This window comes from Salminus brasiliensis, chromosome 5 (genome assembly GCF_030463535.1).
Source record: "Salminus brasiliensis chromosome 5, fSalBra1.hap2, whole genome shotgun sequence".
NCBI lineage: Eukaryota > Metazoa > Chordata > Actinopteri > Characiformes > Bryconidae > Salminus > Salminus brasiliensis.
Window position 1 is genome coordinate 5,186,317 of NC_132882.1, and position 22,807 is coordinate 5,209,123.

The 22,807-nt window shown below is 44.9% G+C and overlaps 1 protein-coding gene across 9 annotated transcripts in view; it reads left to right on the plus strand.

Annotated features, from left to right (window-relative positions):
- Window positions 1-22,807, plus strand: part of kmt2ca (lysine (K)-specific methyltransferase 2Ca) — a 197,845-nt gene that overhangs the window by 77,185 nt on the left and 97,853 nt on the right. For all 9 annotated transcript variants that reach the window (XM_072679281.1, XM_072679283.1, XM_072679288.1 and 6 more), the window contains 5 exons: window positions 5,741-5,903; window positions 8,334-8,505; window positions 11,498-11,612; window positions 19,590-19,768; window positions 22,447-22,601. In XM_072679281.1, the coding sequence (XP_072535382.1) occupies window positions 5,741-5,903; window positions 8,334-8,505; window positions 11,498-11,612; window positions 19,590-19,768; window positions 22,447-22,601 (784 nt within the window). The remainder of the gene's footprint in view (window positions 1-5,740; window positions 5,904-8,333; window positions 8,506-11,497; window positions 11,613-19,589; window positions 19,769-22,446; window positions 22,602-22,807) is intronic.

The following is a 22,807-nucleotide window of genomic DNA, read 5'->3' on the forward strand; positions in this document are numbered from 1 at the left end:
GCTCATTTAGCTTTCAGATGAAATGTCAGCGGTGTGTGTGTGTGTGTGTGTGTGTGTGTGTGTGTGTGTGTGTGTGTGTGTGTGTGTGTGTGTGGACTATATGGGTGTTGCAATTGCCTGATGGTTCTTGTTAAGGAACTGTGGGCTAAAGCACCAGCTGTGTGTGTTTGCAATGTTAGGCTAGTTGCAAATATGTAGTTTTGATTTGCATAGTATTTAATTAAAGTGCAGCGTATTAATTAATGCCTTAATTAGGGGTTTAATGGAGTCCAAAAGTCATGGTTTGGTTTGCACTGCAGGTTTGGACCTCATTCGGTACGGGTTCAGTATATACATGTGCTACTACTACTGCTACTACTGCTACTACTTTTACTACTTACTACTACTGCTGCTGCTACTACTATTACTACTACTACTGCTACTACTTTTACTACTACTACTATTACTGCTGCTACTACTACTACTTTTACTTCTGCTATTGCTACTACTTTTACTACTACTACTATTACTGCTGCTACTACTACTGTTACTACTTTTACTTCTGCTACTGTTACTACTTTTACTTCCTGCTATTGCTACTACTTTTACTGCTACTACTACTACTGCTGTAATTCAGTTTAATGTGTGCAATAACTGGTGCAATAATTCCCATATGTATAATTTCCATTTATTATTATTATTATTATTGTTATTATTATTTCCATGTATTATCAGGTATTACCACTATGCCTCTTTACTATATTCATATAATGTATATACATCTTTCTTTTTTCTGTTTTTTTTTTTTTTTATACCGTATTTATTCTTATTTCTTATTTTACAGAGTGTTTGTTTATTCTTACACGAACGGTTGCAACTGTACCAACTGCAATTTCCCTCCTGGGATCGATAAAGTATTTCTGATTCTGATAGATTCTGATCACCTGGCATTAGCAGTGTTTTCGGTGCTCGGATCGTACCGGGGGGGGTTCACTTGTCTGCGTGCAAAGCCAGATGCAAATGCCGCCAGGACGCATTATGATCGGATCGGATAACAATCTGATAGCTCAAAGCACATTTAGTGATGGTCTGAGACGGCTCTCCTCCACATTTAGTGGCAGTTAGGCGAGTGGAAATTCTTCTGATGAAAAAACATTGAGTAATTATTACTGTGGAGCATTCTCTGGGTTCTCTCTGGTGTAGAGCAGTGTTAGAGTTTGTTCCCCTGCTGTTTAAATAGTCTGATTTTCTGATGGAGCCGTTACAGAAACGTGAGAACCACCTATTGTCCCACCGCACTGTGGAGCCCCCCTTCTGTAAAGCTAATAGTGTGGTATAACTAGGGGCACACCCAGAGCAGCCAACTCCAGCACCCGGGGAGCAGAGAGGGTGAAGGGCCTAACAGTGGCAGCTTGCCGATCCTGGGAATCGAACCCACAACCCTGTCCTCAATAGCCCAGAGCTCGAACCGCTGAGCCACCACTTCTCAGCCCCACCGGTGTCTCTGTGTCTTCTCAGCAGCTTAACTCCGCCTCTAAGCATGTCTGAAAGATCCTGCACACCTCAGCCCTTTAAAGATCTGCAGAGCTCAGCTGGTAGGTGTATCCAGGTCAGCTCAGGTCTTCAGAGCGTCACAGCTGGACGTCCGCCTGCCGTCCTGTCTTTGATGGAGAAGGATGCAGGTGCTGGCATACCTCCTTTGAGCTTCAGCGGCACAGGGCAGGGCACTCCTCCAGGCTTTCACTCCAGCTTTCAGCGTTGGACTAGTGTGTCTGGAAAACTGCCCAAACTTCCATTTCTCCTTTTTTATTTATTTATTTTTTTGCACGTAGGATTATCAACACGGACCTTTCCTCATTTGTAAGCCTGTCCTCTGGGATACGGACAGGAGCAAAGTTTGGGCCAAACTTCTCAATTTAGAGCAGCGGGGGCTGTTTTGTGCTTTTGTTCCTGGAACAGGACGGCTCGTCCAGTGCTGACGGAGCCTTTGTTTTATTGAACACGCAAACGGGAGCGGGAACAGTTCTCTGCAGTGGACTGGAAGCAGAGTCTGTGCTTGTTCTCAGCAGACCAGCCTTGTGCTCGTTTCTTATGTCTTGTGCTGTAGTGTTTATAACCCCTTCCATGTTGACTCGATATTGTCATTCATTTGCCTTCACTGTAAAGCAGAAGCAGTCTATTTCTTACGTCAGAGGTAGCTGATCAGCTAAAGTCGTCCAAAAGAATGGGCAAATTTCAGGCGTATTTATTTATTTATTTATGTATTTATTTATGTATTTAAGCTATATGACACGCAGTCATGTGTTCTGTTCCGTCTTCCCTATGCATCTCCACCCTTCTTTCTGAAGGCCTCAGAGAGCTCTTGGGATCTGGCCATGGTGATCTGCACCGCTCACTTCAACCATCAAGAGCAAAAGAATGGGCAAATTTCAGGCGTTAGGCTGGATGACACTTTTATTTATTTATTTATTTATTTATTTATTTATTTTAACTATATGACACACAGTCATGTGGGAGAATAAAATTAAGGCCCCATAAAAACCTTTGCCTTTAAAACATTTAAGCATGGAATCTTCATTTAGGAAAAAGTTAAGACCCCCACATTTATTACTACTGCAAATGTGTAGAATATAGGGCTGGGCGATATGGTAAAAATACTACATCACGATATTTAAAGACTTTTTGTTAACGATGCATGATATTTATCACAGACTAAAAACATCAGTATCTACAGATTAAACTTATAAACTACTATTCAGATCCTCTCCTGTACTGAATACAGTGATTTATACTCAACACCTGCTGCTCTTCATCTAATGAACCCTTCAGTCTAATGACACTGTTAGTAATGAAACCTGCTGCTAATCAGTGATAATTAAGCTCTAACAGTCTCCTCCACATGTAAATCATAATGCTATCATGATAACAAAATTTATCACAATACAATAAAATATCGTCATATTGGCCAGCCCTAAAGAATCGGACTCAGCTGCAGATGATGAGAACATGGTTCGAGAGGATTTTAGTACGTTGGCTTCTCCCATGACCACATTCACAACAGCTGTGATTGAACAGCCTGAGAGACGCTGCTTCATTGCAGACAGTGTTTAATATCCACCTGAGGAGCTCTGATATTCTGATATTTACATTTTCTTCTGACGTGAGGTGCATCTATCATCTATATATTTTTTCACTCAAATATTTGAGTGAAAAACACAGGTAAGCCCCAGTGATGGAGAAAAAGACCCCAGGACACCAGTAAAACTAACCCGGACTGAATAGGACTAGTCTGGTCTGCTCTTGATGGTTGAAGCGAGTGGTGAAGAAGATCACCACGGTTAGATCCAAATAGCTCTCTGAGGCCTTCAGAAAGTCTGACCTGGTCATGTTGGTCAGCTGATCCACTTGTAAATGATTTAGTGGAATTTCTAACTGTGCTGAGATCTGTTTAAACCCCTTCCCAGCCTCCTCTGCATCTCCACCCTTCTTTCTGAAGGCCTCAGAGAGCTCTCTGGATCTGGCCATGATGGTGATCTTCTTCACCCCTCACTTCAACCATCAATCAAGATCAGACCAGACTAAACCTCTGAGGTTTAAATAAGACTCCAGACTCCTCCAGAATAATCCTCTCCAACCATGTTCTGATCATCTGCAGCTGATGTTCTGCAGCTGAGTCTGATTCTACACATCTGAAGGAGTGATAAATGTGGGGGTTAAACTTTTATAGATTTTACATTTCTATTAATTCTATTTTAATAATGATGATTAAAGGCGTTTCTTCAGGTGTGTGAGTTTAGTTAGATCACCTCCATCTCAGTGTTGATCACATGAAGATCAGATGTTAACGAATGAGATTTTAATGGAGTGTCCTCACCCTGAACGACCCCAGAGAATTTGAGGAGAGTGTGATGATGTGGTTGTGCAGATAGCATCATGCTAATTGGTGGGGTATACACTTCCATTACTTATTAGGTACATTATCCTGATGATGTGAGCGCTGTCTTCAATAAATCAATAAAGCTTTCACTTCAGGACTTTTATCTTTATGTTGTAGTCGGGAGTTTGCCTGGGTGTGGCTGAAGGTCTGTCCCGAGGTGTGTGTGTGTGTGTGTGTGTGTGTGTGTGTGTGATATGGCCCCGGAGGGGGTTGGCGTGTGGGTGATAATTGCTGGATGTGCTGTGTGTTAAAAGGTATTTGCAGATTGTTGCGTTTGGGACCCAGGCCAGCACTCCTCCAAGTCATGGGGGACTGAATGGAGGCCACTGAAGCTGCTGACGAAAGACGTTTTCAGTTCAGGGACTAGTGTTTCTCAGACCTTTCACTTTCCCAGTCTTCAGAGTGCAGACGTTGCAGTGGCTATGCGGGAGATTCTGTTTGTGGTGCTGCAGCTTCATTTGATCGTTCTAACTTGATCCTGTGCTTTAACAGAAGGAGGGTTTAGTGGTTCCTTGCGCTGTATAAAGTGTGAAGGTGTGAGAGAGAGAGAGGGACGAACCTCAGTGCCTTAAAGCATCCTCAATTAGGTCTTCAGTATTATTATTTCAAATATTCATATTTGGACTGTAAATTAGAAGCTGTACGATCTTTCGATCCAGCCACCCACCGCTTCAACCATACCACCAACCATACCACCAACCACCCACCCGCATAGACATTGCTCCTGTCACTCAGAAGTCTCAGTATTTTCGTGATTCATTTGATTGACCAAGAGATGCTCTACCCACCCACTTGGCCGTCAATCCATCCTTCACACCCATCCTTCACACCCATCCATCCATCCACCCACCCATTCATTACTCCATGCACTCACACACCCCTCTTTCCGTCCATCCATCCATCCATACATCTATCCATCCATCCACCCATCTTTCCATCCATCCATCCATCCATACATCTATCCATCCATCCACCCACCTATTCATCCATCCACTCTCACACCTATATTTCCACCCACCCACTCATCCATCTTTTCACTCATCCATCCACACATCTATCCATCCATCCACCCACCCACCCATCTATCCATCCATTTATCACTCCATGCACCCCTCTTTCCATCCACCCACTCATCCATCCATGCATCTATCCATCCATCCACTCATCCATTTATCACTCCATGCACTCACACACCCCTCTTTCCACCCACCCACTCATCCATCCATCCATTCAGCCATCCATCTATCCACTCATCCATCCACCCATCCATGCACTCACCCATCCGTCTATGTACTCATCCACCCACCCATCTACTCATCCATCCGTCCATCAATCCACCCACCCATCCATTCACTCCCGCACCCATCCTTCCACCCACCCATCCACTCAGCCATCAGTCCACCCACTCTTCCACCCACCCTCCCATCCATCCACTCACCCACCCATCCACTTAGCCATCAATCCACCCACCCATCCTTACTTCCAACCCTTCCATCCACGCATCCATCATTAAACACCCCGTCCAGAACTATGAGTGCACCCATTCATAGTTTAAGCCCTTCTTTTCCAGTCTCCAGTAACTGTGTTGGTAACGGGGGCTGTGAGAGAGATTTTGTTTTGGGTGGTGCTGCTTCATTTCATTATTCATCCGTCTATTCATCCACCCCCTCCCTTATCCACCCCCTCACTCAAATCAAACACCTGTTTAATTTGGTTTATGAATTCTGCCATCTTTTGTGAACTACTTTATAACTTGCTCTTATTTGTCTAATTGTGTGTGTGTGTGTGTGTGTGTGTGTGTGTGTGTGTGTGTGTGTCTTGCAGTATTGTGCGTATTGTAAGCGCCTTGGAGCATCCATTAAGTGCTGTGAGGAGGGCTGTAGCCGCTCCTATCATTACCCCTGCGCTGCTGCTGCCGGCACCTTCCAGGACGTCAGGAGATACAGCCTGCTCTGCCCGGACCACATCCAGCTCGCTCTCACACGATGTGAGTCTCTCTCTCTCTCTCTCTCTCTCTCTCTCTCTCTCTCCTCACACTCAAACACACTCACGATTTTCATTGTGTGCATTTCTTTCATTACAAGATCCACACTTTAACTCTTTACACTCAGAAATACACGACTTGGGGGAGTGCCTAACTCAGTCTAACCCAGGAGAAAATGACTCACATTGTAGTTTAACAGGTTTAATAAGAACATGCTTTCGGTCTTGAGGGGTGTGTGTTTGTGTGTGTGTGTGTGTGTGTGTGGGACAGATTTCATAAGATTTAAAGGCTAATTTGATGAACTTACGAGTTCATTGACATAATTGTTTTGCTTAAATTTACCAAACATTTCTGCTAACTTATAATTAGACCGTAAGTGTGTTGCGGTCAGCTAAGTGTGTTGCGGTTGCTGGCCTATGGGGAAGGGTGGGGAAAAAAAGTATTTAGTCAGTCACCAATTGTGCAAGTTCTCCCACTTAAAAAGATGAGAGAGGCTGTAATTGACATCATAGGTAGACTCAACTATGAGAGACAAAATGAGAAAAATAATCTGAAAATCACACTGTCTGATTTTTAAAGAATTTATTTGCAAATAATGGTGGAAAATAAGTATTTGGTCGCCTACAAACAAGCAGGATTTCTGTCTGTCACAGACCTGTACCTTCTTCTTTAAGAGGATTCTCTGTCCTCCACTCATTACCTGTATTAATGGCACCTGTTTGAACTGGTTAACAGTATAAAAGACACCTGCCCACAACCTCAAACAGTCACACTCCAAACTCCACTATGGTGAAGACCAAAGAGCTGTCGAAGGACACCAGGAAGAAAATTGTAGACCTGCACCAGGCCGGGAAGACTGAATCTGCAATAGGCAGCAGCTTGGTGTGAAGAAATCTACTGTGGGAGCAATAATCAGAAAATGGGAGACCTACAAGACCATTGATAATCTCCCTCGATCAGGGGCTCCACGCAAGATCTCAGCCCGTGGGGTCAAAATGATCACAAGAACGGTCAGCAAAAATCCCAGAACCACACGGGGGGACCTAGTGAATGACCTGCAGAAAGCTGGACCAACAAAGGCTACCGTCAGTAACACACTACGCCACCAGTGCCAGACGTGAAGTTTGCTAGAGAGCATTTGGATGTTCTGGAAGAGTATTGGGAGAATGTCTTATTCTCGTTGTGTTTGGAGGAGAGTGAATGCTGAGTTGCATCCAAAGAACACCAGACCAACTGTGAAGCATGGGGGTGGCAAAATCATGCTTTGGGGCGGTTTCTCTGCAAAGGGACTAGGACGACTGGACCGTGTACATGAAAGAATGAATGGGGCCATGTATTGTGAGATTTTGAGTGCAAACCTCAAGGGCAAGGGCATTGAAGATGAAACGTGGCTGGGTCTTTCAGCATGACAATGATCCCAAGCACACTGCCAGGGCAAGGAGTGGCTTCGTAAGAAGCATTTCAAGGTCCTGGAGTGTAGGAGAACTTGCACAATCGGTGACTGACTAAATACTTCCACTCTCCACTGTATATATCCAAATAAATACAAGGCCAAGATAGAAAAGCCATGTGTGTGAAACTGTGTACACCCTATGAATCTATAGCTAGAAGAACCACCTTTAGTAGCAATAACTTAAAGTACTGTTTTCTGTCTCAGGAGGATATTTGTCCCACTCTTATTTACACCATTGCTTAAGTTGAGGTTTGTGGGGATCCTTTTCTTGTGGGGAGCTCTCTGAACATCCCACCACAGCTTTTTGGTTGGGCTGAGGTCTGGACTTTGACTTGGAGATTGCAGCACCTTGATTCTTTTCATTTTCAGCCATTCTGTTGTAGATATCGGCTGGGCTTGGGTCATTGTCCTGTTGCATGACCCAGTGCTTGGTATACAGAGGGGTTTATGGTCGACTCAATGACCATATTAACATACCTGATTGTTCCAGACCAATAAACTGCTTTTATATAGGGGGACACTCTTGCTGATTATCAAGGACACTTGATCAAGGGCTGCTACCTACCCTCTTAATTCCTATCTACTTTATTATGTGGTGGTGGTGATGATCATATAAGGATATGTTTACATAATTAAAAGGCTTTCCAAGGACCTGATTGTTATTATCTCCTGACATGTAAAACAATAGAATTCAAAGAGGGTGTACACACTGTATATACACACTTTTAATTTGTTTTCATTTAATTTAAAGTATTTTGGAGTATTTCTATTGGTCCATTCATCATGAACTTCTGACACAATATAAAGAACATCTGCAATCTGATCACTTTGTCAAGAATGGAGATACATGGTTTTTTGTGTGACAATGGAGATTTTTAATTTAATATATATTTTTTTTTACAATTAAATGCACATATTATTTAGGTAACTATTATTTTGGCTAATCTCTCTCCTGCTTGCTTTTTCTCTCTCTCTCTCAGCTAAAGATGAAGTGAACTGTTTGGTGTGTGACAGCCCAGGGGACCTGCAGGACCAGCTCTTCTGCACGTCGTGTGGTCAGCACTACCACGGGGCCTGTCTGGACATTACGGTCACTCCGTTAAGGAGGGCAGGCTGGCAGTGTCCCGAGTGCAAAGTCTGCCTCACATGCAAGTAAGTGTGAGCGCTCTGTTTATGATCTCATGGCCATTACTAAGACTGGGTTCATATTACTGCGCTGAGGAGGTTGTTTTAGAGCTAAATGAACAGAACAGTAAATGTACCATTGATTATTATTATTTTTTATATCTGGGGAAATAATTGAAAGCTTTTAATCTCATTAAATTCATTTGAAAGATATTTGCTACTGTTTAAAGGACCTGAGTGAACCCTTGCCCCTTCCACCTCCTGCCCCAGGGCAGTGGGTCAGCAGTAGCTTTAACCTGATAAAATGTGCACGTATAGGTTGTTGGCGGGCACAGGGGTGTGTAGCACTTAGTAATTAAATCATTTCTCAATAATGTCATAAAGAAATATCAAAAAATGATGATATGGTTAAATGATGTAATACAGGGCCTTGACTGTTAATGTACCACCATTTTGTATTATTATTTATTTAACCCATTAGGGAATATCTTATGACCGTGTTGGGAATGTATTATACTTTTAGATTCATCATTTGTAATATTTGTATTATTTTATTGGGGATTTTTTACGTTTTCAGACTTCCTGTTTATAGTACTTTATAATATTATTAAGTCTCATAAATTTCACATTTATGATTTTATTTTATACATTCATAATAGCTTATTAACCCCTTAAACCCTGTGCAAATGCCAAACTTCATTATTACGGTCACAATTAGCATAAATTTTAAAAACCCTGAAGCAGAGTCCTGTGGGACTCCACAAAATGTGCTTTCCCAGTAATTCGTAATGGCTTCTACCTTAGCACAAATAAGTGCATAATAAACTGAGGGTTCAGTTTTTAAGGGTAAAAAATGGAAAATGAAGAAAAATCTATATTTAAAGTTTTAAAGCTTATGATGTGAACGGATGCAGGCTTGAAATTCAGTAGGAAATTGTAGTAGTAATTTTCAAATACCATCATTGAGTCTTAAGGTTTGTGTTAATAAAAGAATTGAACCCTTTCCTCCTAGATGCTGCAACTGTCTTTTTGTATATAGAAGACATATTCACATCATTTCAGTACATAGTTTTGTTCTGTTTTCTTCTCTACTTACTTTTTGTTTTCATCAATTATATTAATCAATAATGAAAAGGCAATATTTATATGTTTTGCCCTGTTCCTCTGATCACATATGCCCTATTTTGACTCCGCCATTCTCTGGATGTATACCACCCAGTTGCAATGCATCAGTAGGGCAGTATAGCTCATATAGGGCCCACCACTATTGGATGTTTGAACCCACCCAATCACAGTGTATCAGTAGGACGGTAAACCTGATATAGGCTATTTGTGTCCAGCACCCTTTAGGGCCCACCACTGTTGGATGTGTGTATTGCCAGCCCCTTAGGGTATCAAAAGGACAGTATATCTGATATAGGCGATATATAAATCTCCAGCACCCTTTAGGGCCCACCACTATTGGATGTGTGTGTTACCACCCCGTCACAGTGTATCAGTAGGACAGTATATCTGATATAGGCTATATATAAATCTCCAGCACTCTTTAGGGCCCACCACTGGTAGATGTATGTGTTACCACCCCGTCACAGTGTATCAAAAGGACAGTATATCTGATATAGGTTATATATAAATCTCCAGCACCCTTTAGGGCCCACCACTGTTGGATGTGTGTGTTACCACCCCGTCACAGTGTATCAATAGGACAGTATATCTGATATAGGTTATATATAAATCTCCAGCACCCTTTAGGGCCCACCACTGTTGGATGTGTGTGTTACCACCCCGTCACAGTGTATCAAAAGGACAGTATATCTGATATAGGTTATATATGAATCTCCAGCACCCTTTAGGGCCCACCACTGTTGGATGTATGTTCCCACCCCCTCTGTGTTCCAGTTGCACTGCACTCCAGCGTCGTATGCTGTTGGCCAGGTAGGCGCGGGCGCTTATCTTTAAAAGGCTAATCTCAGGATGTGAACAGCTGGTGGAGCCGAATGTTACCGTATCTCTGCTCAGGATGAGGAGATAAGGGCCGCTTTCTCTCTTTTTTCTTTTTTTTTGTGCTGTTTATCAGCCCAGCCCCCTTCTTCACTCAGAGATCCATTTCCTCTTCAGTCACTCGCACATGCATGTGTTAGTCTGCATACAGGAGACGCGATCAAGGGACAGAGGAACAAACCTTTCTTCAGGGGCGCGAAAGCAAGAAGTGCAGACCTCTCGCTCCACAAGAGCTCCTCGTTCTCCACCTCGAATTCTGGCTGTACAATTCTGCCGCCTCAACATAAGAACGAACCCAAATTGATTTCTATTTTAGTCTTGACGCTCCCTCTCCGCTCGGCGTGTCTGGCTGAGGCAGAAGGAGTGAATCAGGCAGACTGACGTGCCGCTCTGGCGGAGGGAGGTGGGCAGGGCCAGGCTGCCACGGCTGTAAATATCACATGACGTCCTCATTTAGTGTGGATTTGCATCGGATTGAGAAATACATGCCTGGGATTTGATGAACGTCCAGGCTCTCGCTCCCTCCTGAAAACATCACCCCCCCCCTCCTTCACCTCCACCTTCTGGCCCTATAAATCTCACTTTTGCGAAGCCCCCGGTTAGATTTATCACCCACACAGGTTGGGAGTTGGAATCGCAGCTGCCAAAGTGCCATTTCTCATGTGTTGGGTTTAATGGCGCGTTTGTTTGGCTTCTCCAAACACCGGAGTATCAGCTGCCGTTTGGCTGAGCAGTAATGCCGTCGGCACGTAATGAAGCCGTCATGTGGAGCCTGCAGATGGTGGTCCCTGGGTAGACCACGACAGCTAATTCAATTAGACAAACAGCAAAATGCTGCTGTGTGTCATTATTACTGTAGATAATTGATTGGGATGAATTCAGCGCCGCTTGCTTCTCTCAGCTTGTCGCTGATCTGCTCTCCTTGTTTATTTATTTATTTATTTATTTACCCACCCCCACCCCCCCCTTCGCTCGATCATGCCTTGATGCTGTTGTTTTTTTCCTTGCTGTGTTTCAGAAACCCGGGGGAAGACAGCAAGATGCTGGTGTGTGACATGTGCGACAAAGGCTATCACACGTTCTGCCTGCAGCCCGTAATGGACTCCATCCCCACCAGCGGTTGGAGGTGTAAGGTAACGAGCCGTACTGAAGCACACGACACGCACCAGGGCTGCGCATCTCGAAAAGAGGTGTTCTGTGCAGTTACGATTCTTTAGGGAGGTAAAGAAAGCATTGCATGAAAATGATCACTGGGAAAATATTTCATATACTAAATTAATTAATAGACTTTTATGGAGCCCAATAAATTAATTTTGGCCAAAACGTGAAAAAATCTATAATAAAAGAAAGTAACTAGGGATGTAATAATGGCTTGCGCAAGTGGCTTGTGTTTTTTGCTTGCTCGAATTATTTCAACATTAAAGCTCCTGAGCTCCTCCTACAGTTGGGGAGTGTGATTCACTGGTAGTCCACTGCAGTAAATACAAATTATGCTGTATGATCATTGACGGCTGTACACATGCATTTCTGGACAAGCTGACCTGAAGGTAGAGAAGCATGTGGGCTGAGGCAGTAGAGTAACACTACAGGATTCTACACTAATATGACTCTATGGGTTACTCAGTGTTACACAGCAGCAGTTCTGGACAGAGGTTCTCCTCCTGCAGCTCCACCACCAAAGCTCCATAGTGCAGTAGCAGCAGCAGCGTTCCGGCCCGGAGTGGCAATGACGGAGACGCAGTTCTCCCCCCTGTTCCAGTCAGTGAAGGACAATTGTCGATGGCCTTGATCTGGCAACAACCAAGATGATAGACCAGCTGTGTCCCAGCATCTTCAAACTGGGCTGTAGAGGGGATGCACGTTTCCTACGCTGCTTTATCTTTTCAAATACGGGAATTTTGAATGCACTTTGGGCAAAAGTATTGGGACGCCTGCTCATTCTTCTGAAATCAAGGGTATTAAAAAGAGTCTATCCTGCTTTTGTTGGAGTAATTGTCTCTGCTGTCCAGGGAAGAAGGTTTTTTACTAGATTTTGGAGGAGGAGCATTGCTGTGAGGATTTGATTGCATTCACCAACAAGCTTGTTGTGTTAGTGCGGCCAGGATGTTGGATGATCACCGGCCCAACTCAACCCAAAAGAGAACACAGTTCTTCAACTTCTCCATAGTTCAATGCTGGGGGGCTTTACACCCCTCTACTAGCCCACGCTTGGCATTATTAGGCAGCATGGTGCCAATAGGTTCATGTTTTTAAGCTCCTGCATAGTAGCTGAATGCATTCATTAGAAGGGGTGTCCACAAATATTTGGACGTAGTTGTGAATGTATCGAATTGAGACACTGCTGTGTTATATCGAGGTTTATTGTTACGTCCCTAAACCACTGCTGTTAGATGCACCACCTTCAGGTCATGTCGTATTCACACTCGGTTTATGCGCACGCAGTTTAAGGCTCAGTCGTTTTCGGAGGCGGCAGGGTGGGTCGTGAAGGATGGCGGAATGTGAGGCAACGGAGCTGAACGCTCATCGGGCGAAGCACTGTCGACCTGCATTGTGCAGCCAAGGCTGGTGATGCCTTATCCTTCGCTCTCCTCCTTTCTCTTCCCCTCCTCCCCACCCATCCATCCTCTCCTCTACCGTACCCTCAGCATCGCTGGGCTGTTTTTAGCCGGCGGTGGAAAACAGCTTTTGTGCTTTTAGCCCCTTTTTATTTTTTTTGTTGTTTGCAGCTCTCCTGGCAGAGCAAGGCGGTCAGAGAAAGAGAGAGAGAGCGAGGAGAGGGAAAGTGAGGTTTAAAGGGGGATGGAAATGCAGAGAGAGGGATAAAAAGTGAGCCAGAGTGCTGTAGAGAGAGTGTAGCTGCTGTTTGTTGTCTGGCTGGGCTGCAGGCTGTGTGGGGACCCTCTCGCTGCTTTCATCTCCGCAGTAAGGCTGTGCAGCGGGTGCAGCTTGAGGGTCTGGTCCACATTCAGCCAGAACCTGCAGCTCAGCCTCGGCCTCTATCCCCCTTCCCCCCCGTACCTGCTCTGTGAAAGATCTCAGTTGAGGGTCTTTCTGTTCTTGGCTATTCCGTCTATTCTGTACTTAAGTGTTTGTTTTTACCACAGTATACTTGGATACACACAAAGGAAGTTGCGCAATCATGACGGCGTTATGGGAGAGAAAGAAAGCGAGAGGGATGATAGAAAATAGCAGTAATAGAAATATCAGCAGGGGTTGCCTACGATCAAAAGAGTGTGCTTGAAGGTACAGTGTCTTTGTATTCACGCCAGTTGTGCATTTTCTCCATTCATCAGCGAATACTTTTCCCTTCAGTCAAAGCTGATAAGTGATTTTATAGATTTGCATTACCATTTCTGCTCATTTCCGTTAGCAGCGGATCCTGTAGGTCCAGTAAGTTGTGAGGCGAGGCCTCCATGAGCTCCACCTCCACCTGTTGCTGGTTCTTTTGATAGGTACTGACCTCTACATACCAGGAACCTCCCACCACCCCTCAAGACCTGCCTGAGGTTTTGGAGAGGTTCTGACCCAGTCATCGTCAGAGTGGCTCAGAATCTTCCACACCTTCATCACCTTCAAGAACTGACTGGTCACTTGCTGCCTCATATATGTAGATCCACCTCTTGACAGGTTTCATTGTAACCAGATAAGCTGCATTTTTCACCACTACTGCTAGTGGTATTAATGTTATGGCTATTCCTATTTGTTTTGTGATTTCCAGGATGTTTCTGGGATTCTTGTTCAGGTACATTTTTACATGCAGCCTTTAAACTTCACTGGAAGGCTTGAGTTCATACTGACTCTCTGGAGTCTTGTACTCCCTTGGCATTTTCACTGGCAGTACGAAGACAGTCAGTTTTAAAAACAAAGCTGTTGGGGAAGTGTAGTCTAGACGTCACTGCGTTTCTCTGTAACTCTTTGCTTTATGTTCACACACAAGGCTTCGGGTAATTTCCTGGGACTTGCATTGGGCGTTGATTTGCAGGTAATTTACCCCGTCGTCTTTAGTAGGAGTTCGCCTCTGGTTTGTGTTCACACTGAACGCAGATAATTCAGATAATTCAGATAAATCAGTCTGTAATTACCAGCGTAGAATGTGTATGTGTAGAAAGGGTGTATTGGTCATGTGATGTGTGGTTGTTCCAATGGATTGCAGTACAGAAAGTGTAGGGGGCTGTATGGCTTTTTTTTAATTGCATTGTATTTATTGCATCTTGTTGTAGCTGTGAGTTTTGAGCCACGTGGACAAAGTTGTTTAAATGGGATTTTGAGAGGAAACGAAGACCGGGTTAGTTAATTATTCAAATTAAGGAATTGATTTTCAGATTAGCATATTGAATTGTTCTGAGCATCTTGTGTTGATGTGAAATTCCTGACAAGGCAGAGAATTCAAGATTTTCAAGGAGACGTTATTGTCTTTCGCTTCGCATGTGGTACACGGGTTGGAACGAAAATGAGATCTCAAGGTCAAGGTTACACCCAAAGAGCAGTTATGAATAAATAGAATAATAATAATAATAATAATTTAAAAAATCTAGATTATAAGAGGGGTGAACATAACATTGAGCCTTAAAAATTGAGCCTCCTGTGTGCTGGTTATAGAATGTTATCCACTACGCTGTTCAACTGCATGCTGTGTACTGTTTACCCCGTCCAGTCCGATCTTCACCCGTTCAGTAATTAGTAGTGTAATTGTAGTGTAATCCCAGGGTGCCGTCTAGCCCATACCATGCAGACCCATCACAGCGCATGTCTAGTGGGAGGATGGAGTCGGTTGGAGCTCATGCTGTTAGAGTATGGCACACACTGGTGTTGCTCCAAGATTCCTGACCCTCTGACTTTTCATCGGCAGACGCTCCTATTCCCTTTCCCTTCCGCGCAGTGAGGAGGCGTTGATTAATAATCTCGTTGCCCTCATTAAGGAGAGCAGATCAAAGCCTCGCTGTGTGAGAGTGTGTGCGCTGGAATGGAGGGAAGAGGGAAGTCTGGCAGTAGAGGCTGAGCCGTCAGTTCTGAGAGTTCGCAGTCTGGCACGGGGGCAGGTGAGTGCAGGATGCAGTAGGAGGAGTCAGTAGGGCTGGGCAGTATGATGACATGTTATCGTTATTGGGATAAATTGATTAATGGTGAGCGTTTCCGAGTAACGCAGAACTCCTTATAAAGCCTTATATTGATGATGATTGACAAAAAATATAATAAACAGATTTTATTCCAGGTCATTTTGGAGCATTTCTATTCTCGTACTATACAAAGAACAGCTGCCAGATTCACATTATGTCAAAAAAGTGAAAAATGACCAAAATGGAGATACAAGATTTTGCATTACAGCGAGAATATGTGGTTGTTGTATTTCTGGTGTGTAACACTCGCCTTCCTGTAGCAGAGTAGAGTAGACTAGACTAGCTACATTGAGGAGAGCCCTTGGGTAAGACCCTGAACACTACATTCTCCTGCCTGAGTAACATGATTTAAAGGCACGTCACTCTGAATAAAAGGATAAGAAATGGGAGAATATAATAATAATAATAATAATATATTAATAATAATAATATATTAATAATAATAATAATTGTATAATGTTCTAAGCCTAGTCTGCATATTTCACCCTACAAAACTGGATGTGGTGCTGTACAGTATCTGAAACATGGTTGTATTGAAAGATGAATGCATCCTTGGTCAGATTCCATCGGAAATAGAGGGTATGCATGTGAACGCGGTCATTTTGCAGAATGTTTGACCCTCAGTCTGACTAAAAGGGGCGCGTTCCAGCGGGAAAGTGACGTCCGTGAATACTTTATTTATTTATTTTCGGAGGTTGTAAAATTTCGAAGCACAAAATGTGGCATATGTGAAGGTTATGTGACTTAACTAATTAATTTGCTTGTTTATTTGTTGTTTTTTTGCCATTAAAAATGACATTTGTATTTATTCTGTTATTTACACACAATTACACTTTTTGTTAAACAAACAAATCAACAAAATCGCCATTTAATCAGAGGTGTCCAAACTTTTGCACACAACAAAAGCTTTTTTCTCCTTAGTTTTTCAATTGTGGCACTGCTCAGAAGATTTGCATTGTATTGTAATCTATTTATCAAACCCAATCAAACTTAATGTCATAGTAAGTGGTGGACCAGAATGCATCAGGATATGCATTTAGGATGGCATCATCGTCGATACTCTGTCTGTGGGATTTCTGTGATCTACAAAACCAGGTATAAGGAAGTAGTAAACACCCACAACTTCCATGACGAGCTCAGAAATGTGTGAAGTGATGTAATGGTTGTATGCTGTGATTGATGTATTTGCCATATTGCCCAGGCCGAGGAGGAGGGGGAGGAGGTGTGTAAGGGTACCGGTGCGGGGCAGTGCCGGTCTGTCCTGATTGCAGGCTCTGATTAGCAGCCGTCGGACAGTTTTTCCTGTAATGAATCCCACCCTCCTCGTGCAGGAGGAAGAGAGAAATCTCCCAGCGCTGCCAGAGCTAATAGAGTTATCTGGGTTTTTAGCAGCACGTGCTGACTCCCTCAGCTCTGCCTGGACGGGGGAGGAGGAGAGGATCCTATAGGATCCTGTCACAATCACTGGCTTTTCTGAATGCTCTCCTGCCCCCCTGCACGCCCACGCTCTGTCTGTCTCTCGCGCGCTGTCGCTTTCTCTGCGGTCTCTCTCGCTTTATATATTACATTAGGAGTGTAACGCTACAGCGGGTCGTATATAAGCCCGTGTGTGATGCACTAAATCGGAGTGGGGGCCAATTTACTGCTTATTAAGCTTAATAGGAGTTAAGAAAGCCCACCGTGAGGGCGGACCACCCCTTGGACCAACGCTTTCTCTTCATCTCAAAATCAGTCCCCCTGAATCACTAAGCCAGGACAAATATGGATCACAGTGGTTGTATGTTGCACCTATTGCTGACACAGATGTGCAAATGCACACATACAGCTTGTCTAGTTGCTGTAGAGAACTACTGCCAATAGAATAGGACAAAAAGGAGCCTATCAGCACCGTGCTGCCTAATACCAGGCGTGGGCTAGTAGAGGGGTATAAAGCCCCCCAGCATTGAGAAGCTGTGGAGCAGTGGAAGAACGGTGTTCTCTGGAATGATGGATGGTGGTGCTCCATCCAGTACTTTTGGGGATGATGAGGTGGGGTGGTGATCAACATTATCCAACATCCTGACATCATTTACACTCTTGTCGCTGAATGCAATCAAATCCTCACAGCAATGGTCCTTCAAAATCTAATAGAAAGCCTTCTTCCCTGGGCAGTAGAGACATTTACTCCAACAAAAGCTGGATCAGCTCTTTATATTGCCCTTAATTTCAGGAGAAATGCTCACATGCACACACACCCCATAAATTGACAAAAGTATTGGGACACTATGTCTTTTTGGAAATTGTGTGTGAGAGAAAGAGAGAGAGAGGAATTTCCTGTGCTCTATTATTGTGTCTCTGCCCATGTCTTTTGCTCGGTCCCGGTCTTTCTCTCTCTCTCTCTCTCGCTCTCCCCTTTTCCTCCCTCTCTTCTCTCTAGTCATTCTGCCTCTTTTGCTCTTACCCCCACTCCCCCTCACCCCCCTTTTGTCTGTGTCCTCTTTTCGGAGGCAGTGTCTGTAGCACAGTGATAGAATTCAGCAGTAGTGCTGGAGTGGCTCCAGGCTGAGAGAGGATATTCGGGGTGGGGGGGTATATGGATGTAGGGGATATGGGGACAGTAAAGAGGATCCTGTCCCAGACCATCATCAGAATGGCCCCTAATGATAAGCCTGAAGTGGCTTTTTTTTTTTTTTTAAGCTGTAATGAAATTTCCAGCACAGCGATCAAACGCTGAGCTTCTATGTGTGTGTATATAAGTGTGTGATGATCATGTGGTCGTGATTTTGAGGATTTGGTGGGACGTAATTGGTGAAAATGGTGTTCAAATGCACATGTGGTCAATGTTTAGGATGGTTGACGGATTTGAGCATGGCTCATTAGGGTTTTTTATGTTTAGGCTGTTGGCGGGGGGGGGGGGGGGGGGGGGGCATCATTATTTACTTTGTGTAGAACTTTGAGCCCGACAGTGGATCCATTGATATACAGTACTACCACAGTGATGATAAACATACAGGGAGTGGTATCATATGCTCAGTTAGAGGGTGTCGCAATAACCTGAAGAGGATTTCGTGTGAACAACAGTGTTACGAACACAGCACAGAAAGCTTGGGCTGCTGTAGAGCACCGTATAACTGATATCCCCCACCTTCCAAAGGAGGGGACCTGCGCCTCCCTGTCCGTACGTCTGCTCTGACCATTCTGGAGAGGGAAAAAACGACCCCAACCCCAAGACAAGACAGCCATATTCACCATTAGTTGGTTGGACACAGTTAGAATTTGGCTTCCGCCTATAACCCATCCATGCAGTGACCCTGTAACCCACGCCTACAGACTAGTGAAAAACACGGGGGGCAGGCGTTGCTGCGAGGGTGAATTGCCCAGCGGCGGCAGCTTGCCGAGCCTGGGTATCGAACCCACAACCCTGCCATCAATAGTCACCACAGAGCATTGGTCTTTAGGACGTCTTTACCTGGGGGAATGGTCCAGTGAAGTGGACGCATCTGATGCTTATGAGGCTGTTAGGTAGGTTATCGCTTAGGGTAATAGTCTAACAGACACTTGACACGCCCACTTTACCGGAGCTTAAGAACTGAGCCAAGGAAGTTGTGGTGTCGAGTCCCCTTCTCAAAGCGGTAAGAGCAGACGTGTGGTCGTTTGGGTTGGTGCTGGCTTCTAATTTAGCACCTTCAGCTATAGGCGGCTATAAACCTTCAGTAGGTCCTCCTCGTTGGATATGGCGCCCCGCAGCAACCCGTAGTCCCATAACTAGCAGAGTCTGGAGGTGAAGAGCTGCTCTCCAGTATCGACAACGCCATATTCTCCTGTAGTCACAGACACATTTTACCAGTTTACCAGCTTTGACTGACGCTTCCTCTAGTGGGCGGGGCTTATGTACATCTTTGGGATGTAAATGAAATGAGAATGCTTGAGGTTCTTCATGCTTCATCACTTCCTTGTACTCTCACGGTCATCACTAAAGCAGTAAACCATGTCTGTCTGTTATTCCCTCCCCAGAACTGTCGTACGTGTGCCCAGTGTGGTGTTCGAGCTAACGGACAGTGGTCCTCCAACAGCGCGCTGTGTGAGTGTTGCCAGCAGCAGCAGCAAGATCCCACCCTGTTCTGCCACGTCTGCGGGAGAGGCCGAGACGACGATGCCCCCAAGGACACACTCGCCTGCAGCACCTGCAAGAGGTAATGAAGGTTATGATGGCGAGATTCTGAGATGCGGAGGGATCCGTTGTTTATTATAAGCTGCGTAAATCAGATAGTAAAGTTCTGACATTTACAGCATCACACAGCCTCACTCATATACCAATATACCAATAATACCCAACCAACCACTTAACAACCACCTGAGGCACCAAAGCAACCGTCCGGGATACCCTCGCAACAACCTAGCACTTACTAAACGCCACCCAAGCAACAGCCTGAAGACAATTGCAATCTAGCAAGCATAATAGCAACCACCTGGGATACCACAGCAACACTATAGCAACCTTTTGCCAACATCACAAGAAGAACCTGCTTAGATACTTAGATAGCAATTGCCTGGAATACCATAGCAACTACATGGCAACAGACTAGCAGGAAGACTAGCGCAACCATTCTGCGTTTCCTTCAGCAAAAGTACTTTATTTTACCGCTAATAGCTGTGATGCTAGCTGTCAACGCCCTGAAAGTGTAAAGAGTAAATTCTACACACAGACACATTCTCTGTAGAATTTGGGTAAAACAAGTGATTTGATGACCCAAAAATATTTGAATGCACTTTAGCTGGCTAGTGCGCCCCCTAGAGGCTGAAATTTCAGTTCTGCTGCTTCTGTAACACCACATCTATTTCCCGCTATTTCGTTGCTGTGGGTGGCGAACTTTTGTATGTGTTTACATTCCCTCTGGTCAGCTCTTCTACCCCGCCCACTGCTCACTAGGCTCCGCCTCCACATGCTTATATATCGACCCCATAACGAACGTCCATTTTTCAGATGTGCGGAGAGAGCGGGAAACCTGGTGATGTTGCGAGTGGATCTACTCATAGGGTTTTTTAGATATAGGATAGAATTGCTTTCGTCAGTATTGCTTAGTTGTTCTTTCTCTATTGATAGATTTCTATTATTATTATTATTATTATTATTTATTAATTTTTTAATCACACCGTTACTCCGCTCCAGGTAAGAATTTCCACTTGAGAATGTGAACGTGTTTGCTGGAGCGCTGCTCGAGCTTCCAAACATGGGTTACGATTACAGTGGCGTCTTTGGACGCGAGACGTCTGTGTAATTTGTGCGACAAGTGGATTTAATAATCTGTGGTCAAACGTAATGGGACTCGGGCTCTGTGTGGGAGCAGAACAGGGGGGGAGGGAAGATGCTGACCTTTTGCCATGGTGACCTTTTCCCCTGCCTCATGCCTGAGTGAGTTAAGCATAATTTGTAATCCGTTCTTTGTGACCAACACTCGTGGGTCAGAGGTCGGGAGTTTTGTTAGCTCCTGGGGTATTGTGGTTACTCTAAATTACAATGAAATAATAGTGTGTGTGGGTGGTGTTTCAGGGGGCTGGCTGTGGAGGCCGTCCCCTATTGAAGCCTTCTCACTGAGAGTTCTGCCCCAGACCGGATCCACCTTTTTAAAGCAGGTCATTTTGACTGATGTGATCGTCCCTTCTCCAAGTATTGGGACACCACTGCTTTTGTTGGAGTAACTGTCTCTATCTGTCCACCGAAGAAGACTTTCTACTAGATTTTGGAGGAGGAGCATTGCTGTGAGGATTTGATTGCATTCAGTGAGGCCAGGATGACCTCATCATCCCCAATTCCTCCCAAGTATTAGATGGAGCTCCATCATCCATCATTCCAGAGAGCACATTCTTCCACTTATACACCTATATAGCCCATGCCTGGCAACGCCACAAGACCTCTGAAGGGTCCTGCTGTGGTACCTGGCACCAAGACGTTAGCAGCAGATCCTTTAAGTCCTGTTAAGTCCATAAGTTGTGAGGTGAGGTATGGACTCCATGAGCATCAGTGAGACAGTTGTCCTTTTTTGGACCACTTTTGGTAGGTACTGAGCACTGCTTACCAGGACAAAATCCCACAAGACCTGATACCTGATGTTTTGGAGATGTTCTGATGACCCAGTGTTTTTCATGTCACTGGTTCTAATGTTATGGCATGTAGGTGTGTGTATAGTAAAGGATCCAGAATAGGAATGTGTGCATCTTTAATGATCCTGCTACAGGACTGTACCCGAGGACTCTCATTGGTGTAGGGTGGCTCACTCAGCCAGGACCTCAACTTCCAGTCTGTCCCAGGGAAGGCCGTCCTCCTACACGCTACCTTCCACCAACCGTAAACTGAGCTGATGTTGAAAGCTGTTGGATCTGTGTAGGCCTGTCAGAACCTGCGGATGCCCCTGCTTTGGTCTTTCCTCTGGCTCCCAGCTAACCCAGATCCTGATGCAGAGACATGTAGAGAAAGCCCAGATAGAAAGGGGAGGCTTCGAGCAGTGGAGACCGAGCAGAGAGAGAGAAAGAGAGAGAGAGAGAGAGTGTAGAGCCGGGCGGCTGGAGGCTCCCTGAGGCTTCCCTGCAGCGAGACGTGGAGGAGCGCTCGTCTGGAGAGGGCCGAGCCCAGCTGTGAGCCATCCTTCAAATCCATACGCTTTAATAAACTTCTTCCGAGGAGCTCTCTCTCACTCTGGGCGACAAGAGATGCGAAGGGAGGGGGGAGAACCTGGCACAATGCTTCCGCTAATAGCTGCCTCTCCCCTCGCCTGCAGCGGCCGTCTTTTTGTCCAAGTGTTTACCAGAGGAATTGGGAAATTGATGGTTGTCAGAGTTGATTTGGTGTTTAATCCCGTCTCTCTTCCACCAGATGGGTTCATGTGGAGTGCGAGAGGCGCGAGAGCCTCGACCCCGGCGCACAGGTGCGGGAAGGCTACACCTGCAGCGTGTGTAAGCAGGTGGAGGCCGAAACCCAGGCTCAAGCTGCTCAGGAGGCCTCGCTCGATGACCCCGAAGCAGCCGAGGGTAAGTGTTGGTGGTGGCTGCACAGCAGAGCTCTTGGAGCCGATGCTAGAAAGTTAACAGCCTTGAGAAAGTCCTCCTCCAGATGGAGGGTCGTGATGATTAAGTGAAGGTTTCTGATCAGATGCAGTGCTGACCGGTTGTTAGGACTACTGTAGTAGATCTCATCGGACAGAATAGCCTCTTTGAGAGACGGTGTTATCCCCTGC